The following is a 19,859-nucleotide window of genomic DNA, read 5'->3' on the forward strand; positions in this document are numbered from 1 at the left end:
TTCTAATAACATTATGACTTTTTAATAGTACTGAAATATTATGATTTAATAATCGAAAAAAAATTACTTTGACCTAGTGACATATAGGCTTTTTCCTCATAAGCGGACAACTTTTAAAAATGTTAGTCTTTTGATAGAGAAATATATAGACTTTGAGTTGGCCCAAATTACGGAAGTTATATGGTTGCATTGCAGGTTTTTACATATAATAACAGAAGTCAAACATAATGAGAAACTAAAAATATGTAATAAATAATACATATTGCGCACTAAAGATTGCACGGTGTATACATATTGTACATATACATTCACTGTACAAACATGCATATACACATACTGTACATATACATTCACGGTGCGAACATAGATGTACACATACTGTACATATACAAGCAAGTTTCATCAAACATATATTAATGTTGTTGCCCTAGGGCATGGGGTCGGCAACCTTCACCACTCAAAGAGCCATTTTGACCCGTTTCACAAAATAAAGAAAATAATGAGAGCCACACGGTATAGCTCAGTTGGTAGAGTGGCTGTGCCAGCAACTTGAGGGTTCCAGGTTTGATACCCGCTTCTGCCATCTTAGTCACTGCCGTTGTGTCTTTGGGCAAGACACTTTACCCACCTGCTCCCAGTGCCACCCACACTGGTTTAAAAATGTAACTTAGATACTGGGTTCCACAATGTAAAGCGCTTTGAGTCACTGGAGAAAAGCGCTATATAAATATAATTCACTTCACTTCACTTCACAAGACTCTTGAAATTTATAATGAAATAACATTGTTTACAGAGGTTTTTTTTTGCTTTGTGCTATGTATAAACCAGGGGTCTCACACATGCAGCCCGCAATTAAATATGAAGATTTGATGTTAGTGCGGCCAGTGAGTTTTATATGAAGGCCCCTTATTAGCATCACGCATACAATTCCTCCCGAATTTGTCCGGGAGACTCAGAGTGGCTATTTCCTCGGACGTCTGCTGAGTGAAACCCAATGTACAAAAATAAGGGCGTGCTACGATGGCACTGTCTTTGATGCCCTCCGCAACTTGTACAAACAGCTTACCAGTCAGGTCACATGTGGTATGTGGCTTCATGCGACTGCAATGCATTCCTGTTCAACAGCCGTACAGGTCACACTGAGGGTGCCAGTTTAAACAACTTTAACACTGTTACAAGTATGCATCACACTGTGAACCCACACCAAACAAGAATGACAAACACATTTCGGGAAACATCAGCACTGTAACACAACATAAACACAACATAACAAATACCCAGAATCCCAGGCAACCCTGACTCTTCCAGGCTACATTATACACCCTGCTACCACCAACTCCCCCAACAACCCCCTCCTGCGTCGGTTGAAGTGGGCGGGGTTTGGTAGTAGTGGGGTGTATAATGTAGCCTGGAAGAGTCAGGGTTGCATGGCATTCTGGGTATTTATGTTGTGTTTATGTTGTGTTACAGTGCGGATGTTTTCCCGAAACGTGTTCGTCATTCTTGTTTGGTGTGGGTTCACAGTGTGGCGCATATTAGTAATAGTGTTAAAGTTGTTTATATCACAACCCTCAGTGTAATCGGCAAGGCTGTTGAACAAGTATGCCTTGCAATCGCTTGAGGATTGTAAAAGAAGTTTCACACAATACGTGACTGGCCGGCACGCACAGAGAATTGTGTAACAGCGGGTACAACTACATGTATTAGAATATGTTATGGGTATTGCCATCACGGGCCGCGCTCAACGTTGCTGTACAAGTGAAAATCGCAGTAAGCAAACCTCAGACAATTTTAGGGAAAAGCACTGAGGTCAGAAATCTCCCGGTAAATTTGGGAAGGTCGGCAAGGTTACAGCTGAGCCACAACGGAGCGATCAAGGAGCCGCGGGTTGCCGACCCCTGCCTTAGGGGAATCTGGGTAACACATGACACACTGACAAAGCTAAACCTATCGTTACTTTAACAATCTACAAGGTTAATTAATATAGATGGCTTCTCTTTCTTCCCCTCTATTTATCTGCTTTCTTTTGTATTTCAAGTTATCAATACATATATGTATTGTTGATATAAGAGGTAATTATTGTTATTATTCACTATCAAAAGTGCTTTTTCTATTGGTATTTGTATTGCTCCATTTTTGGTGTAATAACGTTCATTGTCATTTCTGTGTTAATATTTATTTCACCAACTGCTTTTTTTTAATCACTTTTACCATCATATTTGTACATATCCTATTTGCTGATGTTGTTCCGTTGCTGCTGTTGTTTTTGTTGTTATTGTTGTATTTGCTGTTTTTGTTGTCTCTCTGTCTTATCCCCCTCTTGTCCCCGCAATGTCCCCCTCTGTCTTCCTTTATTCCTCTTTCTATCCTCTCCTGCTGCGGGCCGGCTGCACCAAATAATAATATAAATCCATTAAATAAAATCAAATACAAATAAGGCAACAAGGGAAGTATCCCACACTTCTCTTTTGTAAAGTAAATGTGTACAGCCAATATGGGCATCTACATCAACAATATGATTTGTCTGAGTAGCTGGACAGGACAAAAAAAAAAGGATTGCACTGTGTTTTATAAAAATAAAGCGAAAAACATTATCTTAACACTCGTATTGCACTCCAAGGATAAGATGACAGTAATCACATAAGTGCGTCGTAAAGTCTAATGGATGTGCGTAGAAAGGACCGACGGCTGCGCTCCTTCCAGCACAATCTAATGCTGAAGGAGCTACTCGGGGCCTCCACAGTGTCGTGCATGGGGTGAATGGGATCAGACATTATGGATGTCAACTTGGTTAACATCCTTCTGTCGGTCACCTCCTCAATGCTCTCTAGTGGGCAACCTAGGATGGAGTCAGCTCTCTTAATCACTTTATCGAGTCTCTTCCTGTCTTTGACCGTGCCTCCCACACGCCAGAGAACGATGGCATAGAACACCACAGAAGTTGTCATAAAAAGTTCTCAGTAGTGACCTGACGTGCAGTCTCCTAAAGAGGTGTGGGCGACTTTGACCCTTCTTGTTAACACAGCTTAAATTGTTACTCTAGTCCAGTTTGTTGTTTCTCGTAAATGACACTTATTTTTATGATAAAATGGTTGTTTTTTCAAACCCAAAAATAGGCTTGCGAATGTTACCATTAATGATTTCACTTAAAATATACAACAAGATGGCACAATCCAACGTGATAGTTAATACTCTTTAGTCTTTCACACAAGTCAGGCATCTAATTGTGGTGGTGTGGTCGGGCGGCGGTGGTGGGGGTGGGTGGGGAGAGGCAGCGGCGGCGGTGGCGGTGATGACCAAGAAGAACGCGGAGTTGGAATATAATTACAACACTTTATGTACATATTTATGTAATATTTACATATTTATATAATATGTAACTACAAGCTCCATTCACAGACAGAGTCCCATTGCTTTTATGAGCGGTCAAGCGAGTCAAAAGCCGGGAAAAAAAATAATAAAATTTTTTTTAATTTATTTATTTATTTTTATTTGTGGCGGCCGTAATTCTTTTGTGGCGGGCCACCACAAATAAATGAATGTGTGGGAAACCCTGCTGTTACCTGATTGGCTGTTAGCGTGTCACTCCCACTGATCACTTCCTGCGTTCCTCGGTTACAGGTGAGCGAGTGCCTTTGTTCATGCAACCAACCTTCCTTTGCAATTTAGACTTAGACTTCCTTTTTATTGTCATTCAAATTTGAACTTTACAGCACAGATAACAACGAAATTTCGTTACATAAGTTCATGGTAGTGCAGGATAAAAAAAAGCAATAAGGTGCATATATAATTAAATAAATATATATAAATAATATATAAATATATATATATACAATTTCAGGTTTCTTCCAACATTGAAGAAAAAAAATGTTTTATTGAACACATCTTTTTATTGATATTATGTATCCACCGCGATATGTATTGATAGTTTTTTTTCCCCCAGATCTACCTTACAAGTTTATTCTCTTAACTTGGCGACACCGCTTTTGTAACGCTACACATCTTTTTGTAGTAATATTAACACTTAATTCTTGTTAATTTCCAACATTTTTCTTTTAAAAATATGCCTTTAACGCATACTTAATATTCATATTTCTATTTTTATCGTGACTCTATTCTCAAAAAGTATGTTATTGTCAGACATTTACAACTTTATTCTAGTATGTAAAAGTAATATCTGGACCTTGTACATGTAACTTGATGATTCTTTGTCCTAATATTACGTCTTTTTTCGGAAAACATTTCAACTTTTCCCCTGTAACATGGCAACGTGTAACTTAAGGATTTATTTTCGTAACTTCATCCTTTTTTCAATTACAAAATCCAAAACCAGTGAAGTTTGCACATTTTGTAAATCATGAATAAAAACAGAATACAATGATTTGCAAATTTTTTTCAACCTATATTCAATTGAATGGACTGCAAAGACAAGATACTTAACGTTTGAACTGGTAAACTTAGGTATTTTTTGTAAATATTAGCTAATTCAGAATTTGATGCTTGCAATGTGTTTCAAAAAAGCTGGCACAAGTGGCAAAAGTTCAGGAATGCTCATCAAACACTTATTTGGAACATACCACAGGTGAACAGGCTAATTGGGAACAGGTGGGTGCCATGATCGGTATAAAAGCAGCTTCCATGAAATGCTCAGTCATTCACAAACAAAGATGGGGCGAGGGTCACCACTTTGTGAACAAAGTTAGCAAATTGTTTAAGGAAAACATTTCTCAACCAGCTATTGCAAGGAATTTAGGAATTTCACCATCTACAGTCCGTGATATCATCAAAAGGTTCAGAAAATCTGGAGAAATCACTGCGAGGCCGAAAACCAACATTGAATGCCCGTGACCTTTGAGCCGTCATGCGGTAATGCACCAAAAACAGACAGTGTGTGTAGAGGATATCACCACATGGACTCAGGAACGCTTCAGCAAACCACTGTCAGTAACTACCGTTTGTCGCTACATCTGAAAGTGCAAATTAAAACTCTACTCTGCAAAGCGAAAGCCATTTAGCAACACCACCCACAAATGCCGCCGGCTTCGCTGGGCCCGAGCTCATCTAAGATGGACTGATGCAAAGTGGAAAAGTGTTCTGTGGTCCGATGAGTCCACATTTCAAATTTCTTTTGGAAACTGTGTCCTCAAGACCAAAGAGGAAAAGAACCATCCTTACTGGTATAGGCGCAAAGTTCAGTAGCCAGCATCTGTTGACCATTAATGCTGAAAGGTACATACAGGTTTTGGAACATCAAATGTTGTCATCCAAGCAACGTCTTTTTCATGGATGCCCCTGCTTATTTCAGCAAAACAATGCTAAGCCACTTTCTGCATGTGTTACAACAGTGGTGCGGGTACTAGACTGGCCTGCCTGTAGTCCAGACCTATCTCCCGTTGAAAATGTGTGGTGCATTATGAAGCGTAAAATACCCCAACGGAGACCCAGGACTGTTGAACAACTTAGGCCAGGGGTCACCAACCTTTTTGAAACCAAGAGCTACTTCTTGGGTACTGATTAATGCGAAGGGCTACCAGTTTGATACACACTTAAATAATTTGTGCGAAATAGCCAATTTGCTCAATTTACCTTTAACTCTATGTTGTTATTAATAATTAATGATATTAATCTTTGTGGAAACACTGATCATCTTAATGATTTCTCACAATAAATATATATTTTTGATGACATGTTTTAAATAGGTTAGAATTCAATCTGCACTTTGTTAGAATATATAGCAAATTGGACCAAGCTATATTTCTAACAAAGACAAATCATTATTTCTTCTAGATTTTCCAGAACAAAAATTTTAAAATAAATTCAAAGACTTTGAAATAAGATTTGAATTTGATTTTACAGATTTTCTAGATTTTCCAAAATATTTTTTTTTGAATTTTAAACATAATAAGTTTGAAGTAAATATTTCACAAATATTCTTCGTTGAAAAAACAGAAGCTAAAATGAAGAGTTAAATTAAAATGTATTTATTATTCTTTACAATACTAATAAAAAAAGTACTTGAACATTGATTTAAATTGTCAGGAAAGAAGGTTGTATTTTTTCTCTAAAATTGTCTTTCTGAAAGTTATAAGAAGCAAAGTGAAAAAATAAATGAACTTCTTTAAACAATTGAAGACCAAGTCTTTGAATTATTTTCTTGGATTTTCAAATTCTATTTGAGTTTTGTCTCTCTTAGAATTAAAAATGTCGAGCAAAGCGTGATCAGCTTGCTAGTAAATAAGTGCAATGTAAAAAATAGAGGCAGCTCACTGGTAAGTGCTGTTATTTGAGCTATTTTTAGAACAGGCCAGCGGGCTACTTATCTGGTCCTTACGGGCTACCTGGTGCCTGCAAGCACCGCGTTGGTTACCCTTGACTTAGGTTGTACATCAAGCAAGAATGGGAAAGAATTCCACCTGAAAAGTTTCAAAAATTGGTTTCCTCAGTTCCCAAACTGAGTGTTGTTAAAAGGAAAGGCCATGTAACACAGTGGTAAAAATGCCCCTGTGCCAACATCATTGCAATGTGTTGCTGCCATTAAATTCAAAATTAATTATTTTTGGAAAAAAAATAAAAATAATAATAATTCTCAGTTTGAACATTAAGTATCTTGTCTTTGCAGTTTCTTCAATTAAATATATGTTTATTCATGATTTGCAAATCATTGTGTACTGTTTTTATTTATGAATTACAGGACGTGCCAACTTAACTGGTTTTAGATTTTGTACTTTACTCTTGGAACAATACGACTTTGTTCTCAAAACTTTGTAAATTCACCAGACTTTTCTTCCCGGCGTGGCCCTGATCCTGCTCAGTAGTGGCACGCCAGCATGCATAAATGCAGCAGACTTTTATTAAAAAAGCTGTGCCCCCTCTTCTGTGTTGCATCCATCCTCACATGGAGACAGATCCAGGAGTGAGAGGGAGGCTTTTTGCTGAGGTTGTTGCAGAGATGCTAGAAATAGGTCACTGCACTACACACACACACACACACACACACACACACACACACACACACACACACACACACACACACACACACACACACACACACACACTCACACACACACTCTCACTTGTTGTAAGACTCACGGTGGTGCGTTACCCCCCTTCCGTGCAGGCATACATGGCGCAACACATTTATGTACTGTATGGCTTTTCCTTTTTCTCAGCCTTTCATGTACTCCCCTCTTGTCCTCTTCCTCTTTGAAAGTCATAATGTGGCTCTCTCGGCCATCTCTTTGCCTGCCTCTCATCTCCCTCTGTCATCGAGGCCTTTCTTCTTCACTCATGTGTACGTGTGGGTCTGTGTGTGCAAACACTTTGCCTGTGTGTGTCTTCCAGGTCAGTGACTCAGTAATGCACGCATGACTGTAAGAGGAAGGTTTGCCATCAGCGCTTGGCGACGCTGTCGTGAACGCATTCGCTCGCCCGTGTGCCAAATAGTGGGCTAAACGGCGTTTTTATGTTTTTCCACTTCCTCACCTCCACAGTTGCGTCGTGGATGAGATGGATTTCTCCGGCATGGAGTTGGACGAAGCGTTGCGAAAGTTCCAGGCTCACGTTCGTGTCCAGGGCGAGGCGCAGAAAGCTGAAAGACTCATTGAGGCCTTCAGGTAAGAATTTCAATCGTTAAAGTTTTAAGCACTACACTTTTTAGTATACCGTAATTACAAATGCTAAATGACCATTTTCATCGTAAAACATGCTAAATACTAGGGATGTGAATCTTTGGGCACCATATGATTCGAATCTTGGGAGGAACGATTCTCCATTCAAAATGATTCACGAATCAAAATCAGGACTTTTTTTTTTAAATAACATTGAGGACCAGTTCTATGATTAACTGCATTTCTCTATAAAAGTAGACAAAAAGCTCTGATGAATGTTTACATTTCTTAAACAATAAAACCTTTTTTTTAACAAAATGCCACCCAAACATAATAAATAAACATAATAAAAGCACTTCTTTTCTCTGAGCATCTACATCCCCAATATGATTTGCCCGAGTAGCTGCACAGGACAAATTTAAAAGAAAAAAAAAAGTTTTTCTTTTTCTTTAAAAAGAAGGATTTTTTAAAATTGTATTTAAAATTTACAATTAAGAATTGTGGTTCCATCGAAAATCAGATTTTTTTTTTTGATCACCATTAATAATTCCCGGGCGCAGCACTGCTGCTGCCCACTGCTCCCCTCACCTCCCAGGGGGTGATCAAGGGTGATGGGTCAAATGCAGAGAATAATTTCGCCACATGTAGTATGTGTGTGACAATCATTGGTACTTTAACTTTAACTTTAAACAAGGTCAATACAAGTAAATACAAGTGAAGTGAATTGTATTTATATAGCGCTTTTTCTCTAGTGACTCAAAGCGCTTAACATTGTGAAACCCAATATCCATTTTTTACATTTAAACCAGTGTGGGTGGCACTGGGAGCAGGTGGGTAAAGTGTCTTGCCCAAGGACACTACGGCAGTGACTAGGATGGCAGAAGCGGGGATTGAACCTGCAACCCTCAAGTTGCTGGCACAGCCGCTCTACCAACCGAGCTATACCGCCCCTATAAACTGTACCACATTTTGATTTGGTATGACGTTGCTATGATTTCGCACCATTTACACACACAATTATCTTACTACTCCCTTGTGTTGTCGGATATTTATAAAATAATGGCTGTGTCAATTCGTTTGTAATGTTATACAAGTTGTAAACTGACTACTGTAAAGTAAACCTAAGGTTCATACTGTCGCTTGTGGGCCATTCGCTTTTAACTTTATTTTATATTTCTATTTGAGTATGTAAGTAAAGTTTATTTCTGAAGCGCTTTTCACAGAAAAAATCACAAAGCACAGTACAATACATAAGTAAAGTATAACAACAATTCAATTTAAAACAACAGGGGCAACATCATAAAAAGGATACAAAGTGGATTAAAAATTATAGTTGAAAGGTGCATTAACTAAAAGCTTTACTAAAAAGAGAAGTTTTCAAATGTTTCTTAAAATTTTCAACAAAGTCAAGATCACAAAGGGACTGGTGCAAATTGTTCCAGAGTCTAGGAGCTTGAATGCCAGGTCTTCACGGGTTTTAAAACAAGTTTTCAGGATTTTTAGAAGACCCTGGCCTGAAGACCGTAGGCCGCGCGCTGAAGAGTAGGGGCATAACAAGTCAGTGATGTAAATATTTTAACCTCAATGCGGAATTTAACTGGAAGCCAATAAAGACTGGATAAAACCCCCCTGGGGGGAATGGGGGGTTCTTATAGTCCTCATTGACACCGACGTCCCACTGGGTCATCATTGTCACTGACGTCCCACTGGGTGTGAGTTTTCCTTGCCCTTATGTGGGCCTACCGAGGATGTCGTAGTGGTTTGTGTTCTGGTTTGTGCAGCCCTTTGAGACACTAGTGATTTAGGGCTATATAAATGAACATTGATTGATTGATTGATTGATAAAACGGGGGTGATAAGGGCTGTTCTGGGTGCACAGGTCAAAAGTCAGAGGTGGAGTTATTGCATTTACAATCACTGTGAAAACAACCGTAGATTTAAAAAAAAAAAAAAAGGCAAGATTTTTTATCGTAAAATTTGTTTTTTCATTTACAGTTATATGCTGTAAAAAACAGTATATTTACATTTTTTACCCTAAAATCTACAGATTTATGTAAAAAAATATGTAATCATCAAATGCATCGGCAATTGTGTATCACTTTCATGAGGTGAATCTTTCGAATTCATTGATTATTCACTGGTACAAGCACGGCCCTTTGAGGGCAGCCATAACTGCCATGTGGCCCTCGGTGAGAACGATTTTGACACCCCTGTGTTTGGGTAACAACACGACCAAAGTGAACATTTTATGTTATTAAGAAAATAAACTTAGGTATTGTTGGGATAAGGAGTAACACTCATATGTAAAAAATATAAAATTGCAAAAGGATTTAAATCAGGGGTGTTCAAACTTTTTCCAGCTATGACCATATGCAAAGGCCACTTTGATACACGTTGTACATGAAAGATACTATGGTAAAACCAATACGATCCAGGTCAATTTAAGTTTAAAGTTAAAGTACAAATGATTGTCTCACACACACAATAGGTGTGGTGAAATTTGTCCTCCGCATTTGACCATCCCCTTGTTCACCCCCTGCGAGGTGAGGGGAGCAGTGAGCACCAGCGGTACCGGGCCTGGGAATCATTTTGGGTGACTTAACCCCTTATTCCAACCCTTGATGCTGAGTGCCAAGCAGGGAGGTAATGGGTCCCATTTTTATAGTCTTTGGTATGACTCGAGGTTTGAACTCACAGCCTACCGATCTCAGGACAGACACTCTAACCACTAGGCGACTGATTAGGTCTTTTTATGCAAATATCTGCACAAAACATCCACATCTTAGTTTTGTAAAACAAAATTATATTAATAATGATTATTTTCATGATGATTTTATTTTCTTATGATTTTTTTCCTTTTCTTGTAGTTTTATGTATCTTTAAAGCACTTTGAATTGCCTTACGTACAAATTGTGCTCTAAAATAAATGTTCCTCGTCTAATATAACCCCCTTGATATAATCACATTTCTTAGGATTATTATTCTTTACTTATTATGTACCGCTAAGTCCTATGTGTCAAAGTCAAGGCCTGCGGGCCGGATCCGGCCCGCAAATGAATTATCTATGGCCACCTGCTATTGTGTTGGTGCTAGGAATTTTCCAAATGGGGTCGCAGGGACCCCATCCAGTCATAAAAATGTAGTCCCACTGTAAAAAATGATAAATGTATGCATTATCTCACATGTTATATTGTGTTTTGGAAAAAGGTTGTCATAAACGTTACTTAATTTATTTTAAAAAAGTATACAAAAGAAAACACATTTTTATGCATATGTTAATTTATTCAGATACAAACATTCATTCACTTTCTTCTTTCCTTCATGGATCTAAACTTTATCGCTGCCTGTATTTTTTTCTATATATTTTTATTGTAATATTTTCAGAATGTGTTTGTTCTATTTTTTGTCCAAGTAAAACAAAGAAAACAATCTGAAGTTGTTTTTATTTTTTATTTTTAATGCCATGATTTTAATAGTCCATCCCGTATGCACAGATTTTCCTCCATGCGCTAAAATGAGTTTGACACCCCTGCGACTAACTAAAACGTATTGAGGGCTATAGCACACTTGAAAATGCATTGTGTACATATCCAATCCAATCCACTTTATTTATATAGCACATTTAAAAAAACAATAGAAGTTTCACAAAGTGCTGCACAGAAGTTAAGACAAACATACTAGAAGAGTCAGTAATATAAAACATTTAACTATGAGAAAGTAAATACAAACCTTGTTTCCATATGAGTTGGGAAATTTTGTCAGATGTAAATATAAACGGAATACAATGATTTGTAAATCCTTTTCAACCCATATTCAATTGAATGCACTACAAAGATAAGATATTTGATGTTCAAACTCATAAACTTTATTTTTTTTTGCAAATAATAATTAACTTAGAATTTCATGGCTGCAACACTTGCCAAAGTAGTTGGGAAAGCACATGTTCACCACTGTGTTACATCACCTTTTCTTTTAACAACACTCAAACGTTTGGGAACTGAGGAAACTAATTGTTGAAGCTTTGAAAGTGGAATTCTTTCCCATACTTGTTTTATGTAGAGCTTCAGTCGTTCAACAGTCCGGGGTCTCCGCTGTCATATTTTAGGCTTCGTAATGCGCCACACATTTTACATGGGAGACAGGTCTAGACTGCAGGCAGGCCAGGAAAGCACCCTCACTCTTTTTTTTAAGAATCCACGCTGTTGTAACACTTGTCTTGCTGAAATAAGTAGGGGCGTCCATGATACCGTTGCTTGGATGACAACATTTGTTGCTCCAAAACCTGTATGGACCTTTCAGCATTAATGGTGCCTTCACAGATGTGTAAGTTACCCATGCCTTGGGCACTAATACACCCACATACCATCACAGATGCTGGCTTTTGAACTTTGCGCCTATAACAATCCGGATGGTTATTTTCCTCTTTGTTGTGGAGGACACCACGTCCTCCGTTTCCAAATATAATTTGAAATGTGGACTCGTCAGACCACAGAACACCTTTCCACTTTGCATCAGTCCATCTTAGGTGAGCTCGGGCCCAGCCAAGCCGGCGGCGTTTCAGGATATTGTTGATAAATGGGTTTGGCTTTGCATAGCAGAGTTTTAACTTGCACTTACAGATGTAGCGACCAACTGTACTTATTGACAGTGGTTTTATGAAGTGTTCCTGAGCACATGTGGTGATATCCTTTACACACTGATGTCGGTTGTTGATGCAGTACTGCCTGACGGATCAAAAGTCCGTAATATTATTGCTTACGTGCAGTGATTTCTCCAGATTCTCTGAACTTTTTGATGATTTTACGGACTGTAGATGGTAAAATCCCTAAATTCCTTGCAATAGCTCGTTAAAAAATGTTGTTCTAAAACTGTTCGACAATTTGCTTACAAATTGGTGACCCTTATCCCATCCTTGTTTGTGAATTAATTAGCATTTCATGGAAGCTGCTTTTATACCCAATCACGGCACCTAACTGTTCCCAATTAGCCTGCACATTTGTGGGATGTTCCATATAAGTGTTTGATGAGCATTCCTCAACTTTATCAGTATTTATTTCCACCTTTCCCAACTTCTTTGTCACGTGTTGCTGGCATCAAATTCAAAAGTTAATGATTATTTGCAAAAAAATATATATTTATCAGTTTGAACATCAAATGTGTTGTCTTTGTAGCATATTCAACTGAATATGGGTTGAAAATGATTTGCAAATCATTGTATTCTGTTTGTATTTACATCTAACACAATTCCCCGACTCATATGCAGCCCTTTGAGACACTAGTGATTTAGGGCTATATAAGTAAACATTGATTGATTGATTGATATGGAAACGGGGTTTGTACATAAAATACATCAGAGAAAATAAAATAGTTTAAAAGGGCTGGTCTAAAAGACAGAGTAAAAATATGCTCTATGACTTCATTTAAAACACATTAAAGAGGGAGCCTTCCGAATAGCAAGAGGGCTATCGTTCCAAAGTTTTGGAGCCACAGCCGAAAATCCACGATCACCTCTGGATTTTAAACTGGTTTTTGGGACGACAAGAAGAAACTGCTCAGCTGACCTCAGAGCTTGTGGGGGTGTACATTTTTAAAAGGTCTAACATATATTGTGGCGCTAATCCGTAAGTCTTAGATGATAAAAACCACATCGTATTACGGAGTTAACCTGTTGCTCAAATTTAAAATCACTGTCGAACTTAAAACCAAGATTTGTGACTTTTGGTTTTAAATAAGGCATCAGGAGGTCCAGGTCACTGGGGTGAGCAGTCTGTTTTACTTTTGAGTCAAATAAAATGATTTCCGTTCTCATTTTAGTTTAGAAAGTTTACCGCCAACTACGCTTATATGTCAAGACAATTTAAAAGTGATTTTAAACTTTTGTCACTTTTCTTTTTTAAAGGGACATAGATCTGCGTATCATCCGCAAAAAGATGATATGATATATTATGTTTTTTAGAAATGTGTTGGATGGGCAGGATTACACTGAAAACAGGATTGGTCCTAGGATTGACCACAAGACAAGGGAGCATAGGCCGAAGCCGAATCATTAATTTGGATCTTAAAAAGTTCTGTTTGTCAGATATGACATGAACCATTTCAAGGGTGCGCCTTTTAAACCCACACAGTGTAGGTTGCATGGAAATCATCGAATACCAGTAAGACGCACAGGTCGTCAACCATTTTAGCTTTCTGGTCCCATTTTGTGGGAGGATTGGGCCGTTACAATTTTTTTGTTGTTTTCTGGATGGATGTGTTGCGGGCCAATAAAAATCGAGCTGCGTGCCGTCAATGGCCCCTGGGCCGCACCTTGGTCACCACTGATTTAAGTGATTGTCAAAGTCAAACTTCAGAAGCAGGGATGGGTAACTCATGCTGTTTTTCTAGCGTTGAAACAGTTCTTTAAATTGTATTGATTAAATATGCAAACAGATCAATGTGCAGGAATTTTGCTTCATAAAAAATAATTTTGCAGGATGGACTTTATCCTACGTTGTGGAAATTCTGTGACTGCAGGGTAACATTTATCAGTTTAGCAATTGATAAAGCAATTAATTTACAGGTAATTTATTTATTTAATATCCTGAAATGCAAACGATGCTGATTTGGGGGAATGATCCTTGTGAGTATAAAATGTGAGAGTGGTTCTCTGAGATACTGTAGCAAACCCCATTTAGGCAGTGGAAATGCACCTTTTTTAAAAAACCTTCGGCACAACACCAATCAATCACAAGCTCGAACCCCCAAAGGCTACGCTATAATTATTATCATTGCCACCGGCGACTTGTGCTGAGCGTACAAATTCTACAGTAAATGTAAAAAGTAAAATTAAATAAAAAGTTTTGATGCCATGTAGCAGCCTTGAGTGAGGAGACGAGCACATCTACTGAGGCGTTTTAATAACCTTTAAGTGCTTCTCTGAGCTCATTGCGACAGCTTCTGATGAAAGCGAACCTTTGTATAATTAACAAATTACACTGATTGCCTGTAACCATGGCTGAACTCAGCCGTGTGTTTGATTGTCAGCCAATTCTACCGCGGATGCATGCAGGGACCAAAATAGATGCTCTGACCTCTGAGTGACACTTTGTGGACACATCTTTGTGCTTGTTTGTACGCAGTCCAAAGCTGTGTGTCATTGAAACGCACAAATGAATGCGGACTCATTCCATCCATCGCTAAACGTTTAGGAACATCCTGGCGATTTTACCTCGAGTGTGATTCTGTGTTGGTCGGCCAGAACAAAAATAGCTTTTCACGCTCTGTCAGAAAAGTGAGTGACGCTATAAAAGAGAAGGAAGTGGCCAGACTAATATTCTCTGCAGCGCTGCCCTTGAAACATCCTGGAAGTATCCTGCATAAAGTGCCTGCAGGACAAATGGGAGAAAAATTGCTGCTGTGATTTAAGGTTATAGATGTGCTGGAGTCAGTGAAATATACCGCAGTACGTGTGTCCTTTGTGCAAGATGATCACACATTTGTGTTGCTTGGATAAGAACTACTACTACCTGACTTTCTATATTCTCACTGCAAGTCACTTCCCATTTTTTTTTATTTGATTTTTTTTTGTCAATGCGGACAAGTATAGACAGTATTTTCAAGCTTGAAACGGCCCAGGTCTCTCTTCTATGTGGCTATAGATCAGATATGCAGGGGCATAGTAGCTAATTCAGGGTCCTTACCACCATAAGGTGTGAATGTGGTGTTAATGAATAAGTTCTCAGTTAACACGCTTTAAATCACTAGAAATAAGTGCTACATAAATCTAATCCATTATTAGAATGATAATTTTTTTTGTTATTCCAGTGGAACTTGGATTTAAGAACTTAATTTTCTCTTGAAGATGGTTTGTAAACATGAATAAATGGTTGCAGTCTTGATAAATCTGTATTTTAGTATAAGATTGCACACAATGAAGACACTGTGTGTGTGTGTGTGTGTGTGCGTGTGTGTGTGTGTGTGTGTGTGTGTGTGTGTATGTATGTATGTATATATATATATATATATATATATATATATATATATATATATATATATATATATATATATATATATATAATGTGTGTATATATGAGTTTTCATATGAGTTGGGAAATTGTGTTAGATGTAAATATAAACGGAATGCAATGATTTGAAAATCATTTTCAACCTATATTCAGGTGAATATGTTTCAAAGACAACATATTTGATGTTCGAACTGATAAAAAAAAATGTTTTTTTGCAAATAAACATTAACTTTAGAATTTGATGCCAGCAACACGTGGCAAAGAAGTTGGGAAATGTGGCAATAGATACTGATAAAGTTGAGGAATGCTCATCAAACACTTATTTAGAACATCCCACAGGTGTGCAGGCTAATTGGGAACAGGTGGGTGCCATGATTGGGTATAAAAACAGCTTCCCAAAAAATGCTCAGTCTTTCACAAGAAAGGATGGGGCGAGGTACACCCCTTTGTCCACAACTGCGTGAGCAAATAGTAAAAAGTTTAAGAACAACGTTTCTCAAAGTGCAATTGCAAGAAATTTAGGGATTTCAACATCTACCGTCCATAATATCATCAAAAGGTTCAGAGAATCTGGAGAAATCACTCCACCTAAGCGGCATGGCCGGAAACCAACATTGAATGACCGTGACCTTCGATCCCTCAGATGGTACTGTATCAAAAACCGACATCAATCTCTAAAGGATATCACCACATGGGCTCAGGAACACTTCAGAAAACCACTGTCACTAAATACAGTTTGTCGTTACATCTGTAAATGCAAGTTAAAGCTCTACTATGCAAAGCGAAAGCCATTTATCCACATCAGCCAGAAACGCCGCCGGCAAGCATTTAAGATGGACTGATGCAAAATGGAAAAGTGTTCTGTGGTCTGACGAGTCCACAAATTTAAATTGTTTTTGGAAATATTCGACATCGTGTCATCAGGACGAAAGGGGAAGTGAATCATTAGGACTGTTATCGATACAAAGTTCAAAAGCCAGCATCTGTGATGGTATGGGGGTGCATTAACGCCCAAGGCTTGGGTAACTTACACATCTGTGAAGGCACCATTAATGCTGAAAGGTAAATACAGGTTTTGGAACAACATATGCTGCCATGTAAGCGCCGTCTTTTTCATGGACGCCCCTGCTTCTTTCAGCAAGACAATGCCAAGCCACATTCAGCACGTGTTACAACAGCGTGGCTTTGTAAAAAAAGAGTGCGGGGACTTTCCTGGCCCGCCTGCAGTCCAGACCTGTCCCCCATCGAAAATGTGTGGTGCTTTATGAAGCGTAAAATACGACAGCGGAGACCCCGAACTGTTGAATGACTGAAGCTCCACATAAAACAAGAATGGGAAAGAATTCCACTTTCAAAGCTTCAACAATTAGTTTCCTCAGTTCCCAAACGTTTATTGAGTGTTGTTAAAAGAAAAGGTGATGTAACACAATGGTGAACATGCCCTTTCCCAACTACTTTGGCACGTGTTGCAGCCATGAAATTCTAAGTTAATTATTATTAGCAAAAAAAAAAAAAAGTTTCTGAGTTTGATCATCAAATATCTTGTCTTTGTAGTGCATTCAACTGAATATGGGTTGAAAATGATTTGCAAATCATTGTATTCTGTTTGTATTTACATTTAACACAATTTCCCAACTCATATGGAAACGGGGTTTGTGTGTATATATACTGTGTATATATATATATATATATATATATATATATATTAGGGCTGGGCGATATAGAAAATGACTATATCATGATATTCAAGTATACGTTCTCACGCAGTTACTTTTAGCTGCGGGCATTACACTACAGGCTCTTCCCAGTCCTTGTGTCTCCTTCTCACAGACAGCAAGCGCACCTTCTTACATACGTCACATACCGTCACGTCTTACGTCACATACGTATACGCCCTCGTGGAGCAGAGAGGTAGCGGCATGGGTTATGTTAGCTGTGATGCCAGCGGTAATACGAGAGAAAGAAGGTGCGAATATGGTTACAAACGAAGGAAAAATTAATTCCCAAGAAAAACAGCAGGGGGTTTATCGTCTGTTCAAGCTTCAAGTGGGAATACCGTATGTCTAACAGACAACCGAAATTTGTCAAGTGTGGTGCTAAAGCATTGCTAACAAAAGTAGCATTTTTGCTAAAATGTAGCATCATTTGACAAGTCACCTGCTAAAAAATGAAGAGTGCTTGAAATGCCGCATTTCTACATCTCCGTTTGGTGCCACACGCTCACAAAATCATGCACAAAAGTGCACTTTATTTGTCTTAAGTGCCGCACTTTAATTTAGTGTAGTTTTGATATGTCATCTTAGTGACATCTTGTACAAAAGTGCACTCATAGCGTGTTTGAAAATGTCTCTGACAATCTTGCACTTTCTGTTTTGGAAATGACATGGACGTTTGTGCCACTGCTTAATAACTGTTTAATAAATACACTTTTGGAATTACAACGAAATGAACCCAGATTTCCCTCGCCCGGACGTGGGTCACCGGGGCCCCGCTCTGGAGCCAGGCCCGGAGTTGGGGCACGATGGCAAGCGCCTGGTGGTCGGGCCTGTTCCCATGGGGCCCGGCCGGGCACAGCCCGAAGAGGCAACGTGGGTCATCCCTCCAATGGGCTCACCACTCATAGGAGGGGCCATAGAGGTCGGGTGCATTGTGAGCTGGGCGGCAGCCGAAGGCAGGGCACTTGGCGGTCCGATCCTCGGCTACAGAAGCTAGCTCTTGGGACGTGGAACGTCACCTCACTGGGGGGGAAGGAGCCTGAGCTAGTGCGCGAAGTAGAGAAGTTCCGGCTGGATATAGTCGGACTCACCTCAACGCACAGCAAGGGCTCTGGAACCAGTTCTCTCGAGAGGGACTGGACCCTCTTCCACTCTGGCGTTGCCGGCAGTGAGAGGCGACGGGCTGGGGTGGCAATTCTGGTTGCCCCCCGGCTCAAAGCCTGTACGTTTGAGTTCAACCCAGTGGAAGAGAGGGTAGCTTCCCTTCGCCTTCGGGTGGGGGGACGGGTCCTGACTGTTGTTTGTGCTTACGCACCAAACAGCAGTTCAGAATACCCACCCTTTTTGGGTACACTCGAGGGAGTACTGGAAAGTGCTCCTCCGGGTGATTCCCTTGTCCTACTGGGAGACTTCAACGCTCATGTTGGCAACGACAGTGAAACCTGGAGAGGCGTGATTGGGAAGAATTGTCGCCCGGATCTAAACCCGAGTGGTGTTTTGTTATTGGACTTTTGTGCTCGTCACAGTTTGTCGATAACAAACACCATGTTCAAACATAAGGGTGTCCATATGTGCACTTGGCACCAGGACACCCTAGGCCGCAGTTCCATGATCGACTTTGTAGTTGTGTCATCGGATTTGCGGCCTCATGTTTTGGACACTCGGGTGAAGAGAGGGGCGGAGCTTTCTACCGATCACCACCTGGTGGTGAGTTGGCTGCGATGGTGGGGGAGGATGCCGGACAGACCTGGCAGGCCCAAGCGCATTGTGAGGGTCTGCTGGGAACGTCTGGCAGAGTCTCCTGTCAGAGAGAGTTTCAATTCACACCTCCGGGAGAACTTTGAACATGTCACGAGGGAGGTGCGGGACATTGAGTCCGAGTGGACCATGTTCCGAACCTCTATTGTCGAGGCGGCTGATTGGAGCTGTGGCCGCAAGGTTGTTGGTGCCTGTCGTGGCGGTAATCCCAGAACCCGTTGGTGGACACCAGCAGTGAGGGATGCCGTCAAGCTGAAGAAGGAGTCCTATCGGGTTCTTTTGGCTCATAGGACTCCGGAGGCAGTGGACGGGTACCGACGGGCCAAGCGGTGTGCAGCTTTAGCGGTCGCGGAGGCAAAAACTCGGACATGGGAAGAGTTCGGGGAAGCCATGGAAAACGACTTCCGGACGGCTTCGAAGCGATTCTGGACCACCATACGGCGCCTCAGGAAGGGGAAGCAGTGCACTATCAACACCGTGTATGGTGCGGATGGTGTTCTGCTGACTTCGACTGCGGATGTTGTGGATCGGTGGAGGGAATACTTCGAAGACCTCCTCAATCCCACCAACACGTCTTTCTTTGAGGAAGCGGTGCCTGGGGAATCTGTAGTGGACTCTCCTATTTCTGGGGCTGAGGTCGCTGAGGTAGTTAAAAAGCTCCTCGGCGGCAAGGCCCCGGGGGTGGATGAGATCCGCCCGGAGTTCCTTAAGGCTCTGGATGCTGTGGGGCTGTCTTGGTTGACAAGACTCTGCAGCATCGCGTGGACATCGGGGGC

General features: G+C 40.1%; 1 protein-coding gene across 3 annotated transcripts in view; it reads left to right on the forward strand.

Annotated features, from left to right (window-relative positions):
* The window catches only part of LOC133549388 (IQ motif and SEC7 domain-containing protein 3-like), a 147,135-nt gene that overhangs the window by 74,504 nt on the left and 52,772 nt on the right, over window positions 1-19,859 (forward strand). For all 3 annotated transcript variants that reach the window (XM_061894752.1, XM_061894753.1, XM_061894754.1), the window contains exon 7: window positions 7,491-7,613. In XM_061894752.1, coding sequence (XP_061750736.1) covers window positions 7,491-7,613 — 123 coding nt within the window. The remainder of the gene's footprint in view (window positions 1-7,490; window positions 7,614-19,859) is intronic.

Source organism: Nerophis ophidion, linkage group LG03, assembly GCF_033978795.1.
Source record: "Nerophis ophidion isolate RoL-2023_Sa linkage group LG03, RoL_Noph_v1.0, whole genome shotgun sequence".
Taxonomy (NCBI): domain Eukaryota; kingdom Metazoa; phylum Chordata; class Actinopteri; order Syngnathiformes; family Syngnathidae; genus Nerophis; species Nerophis ophidion.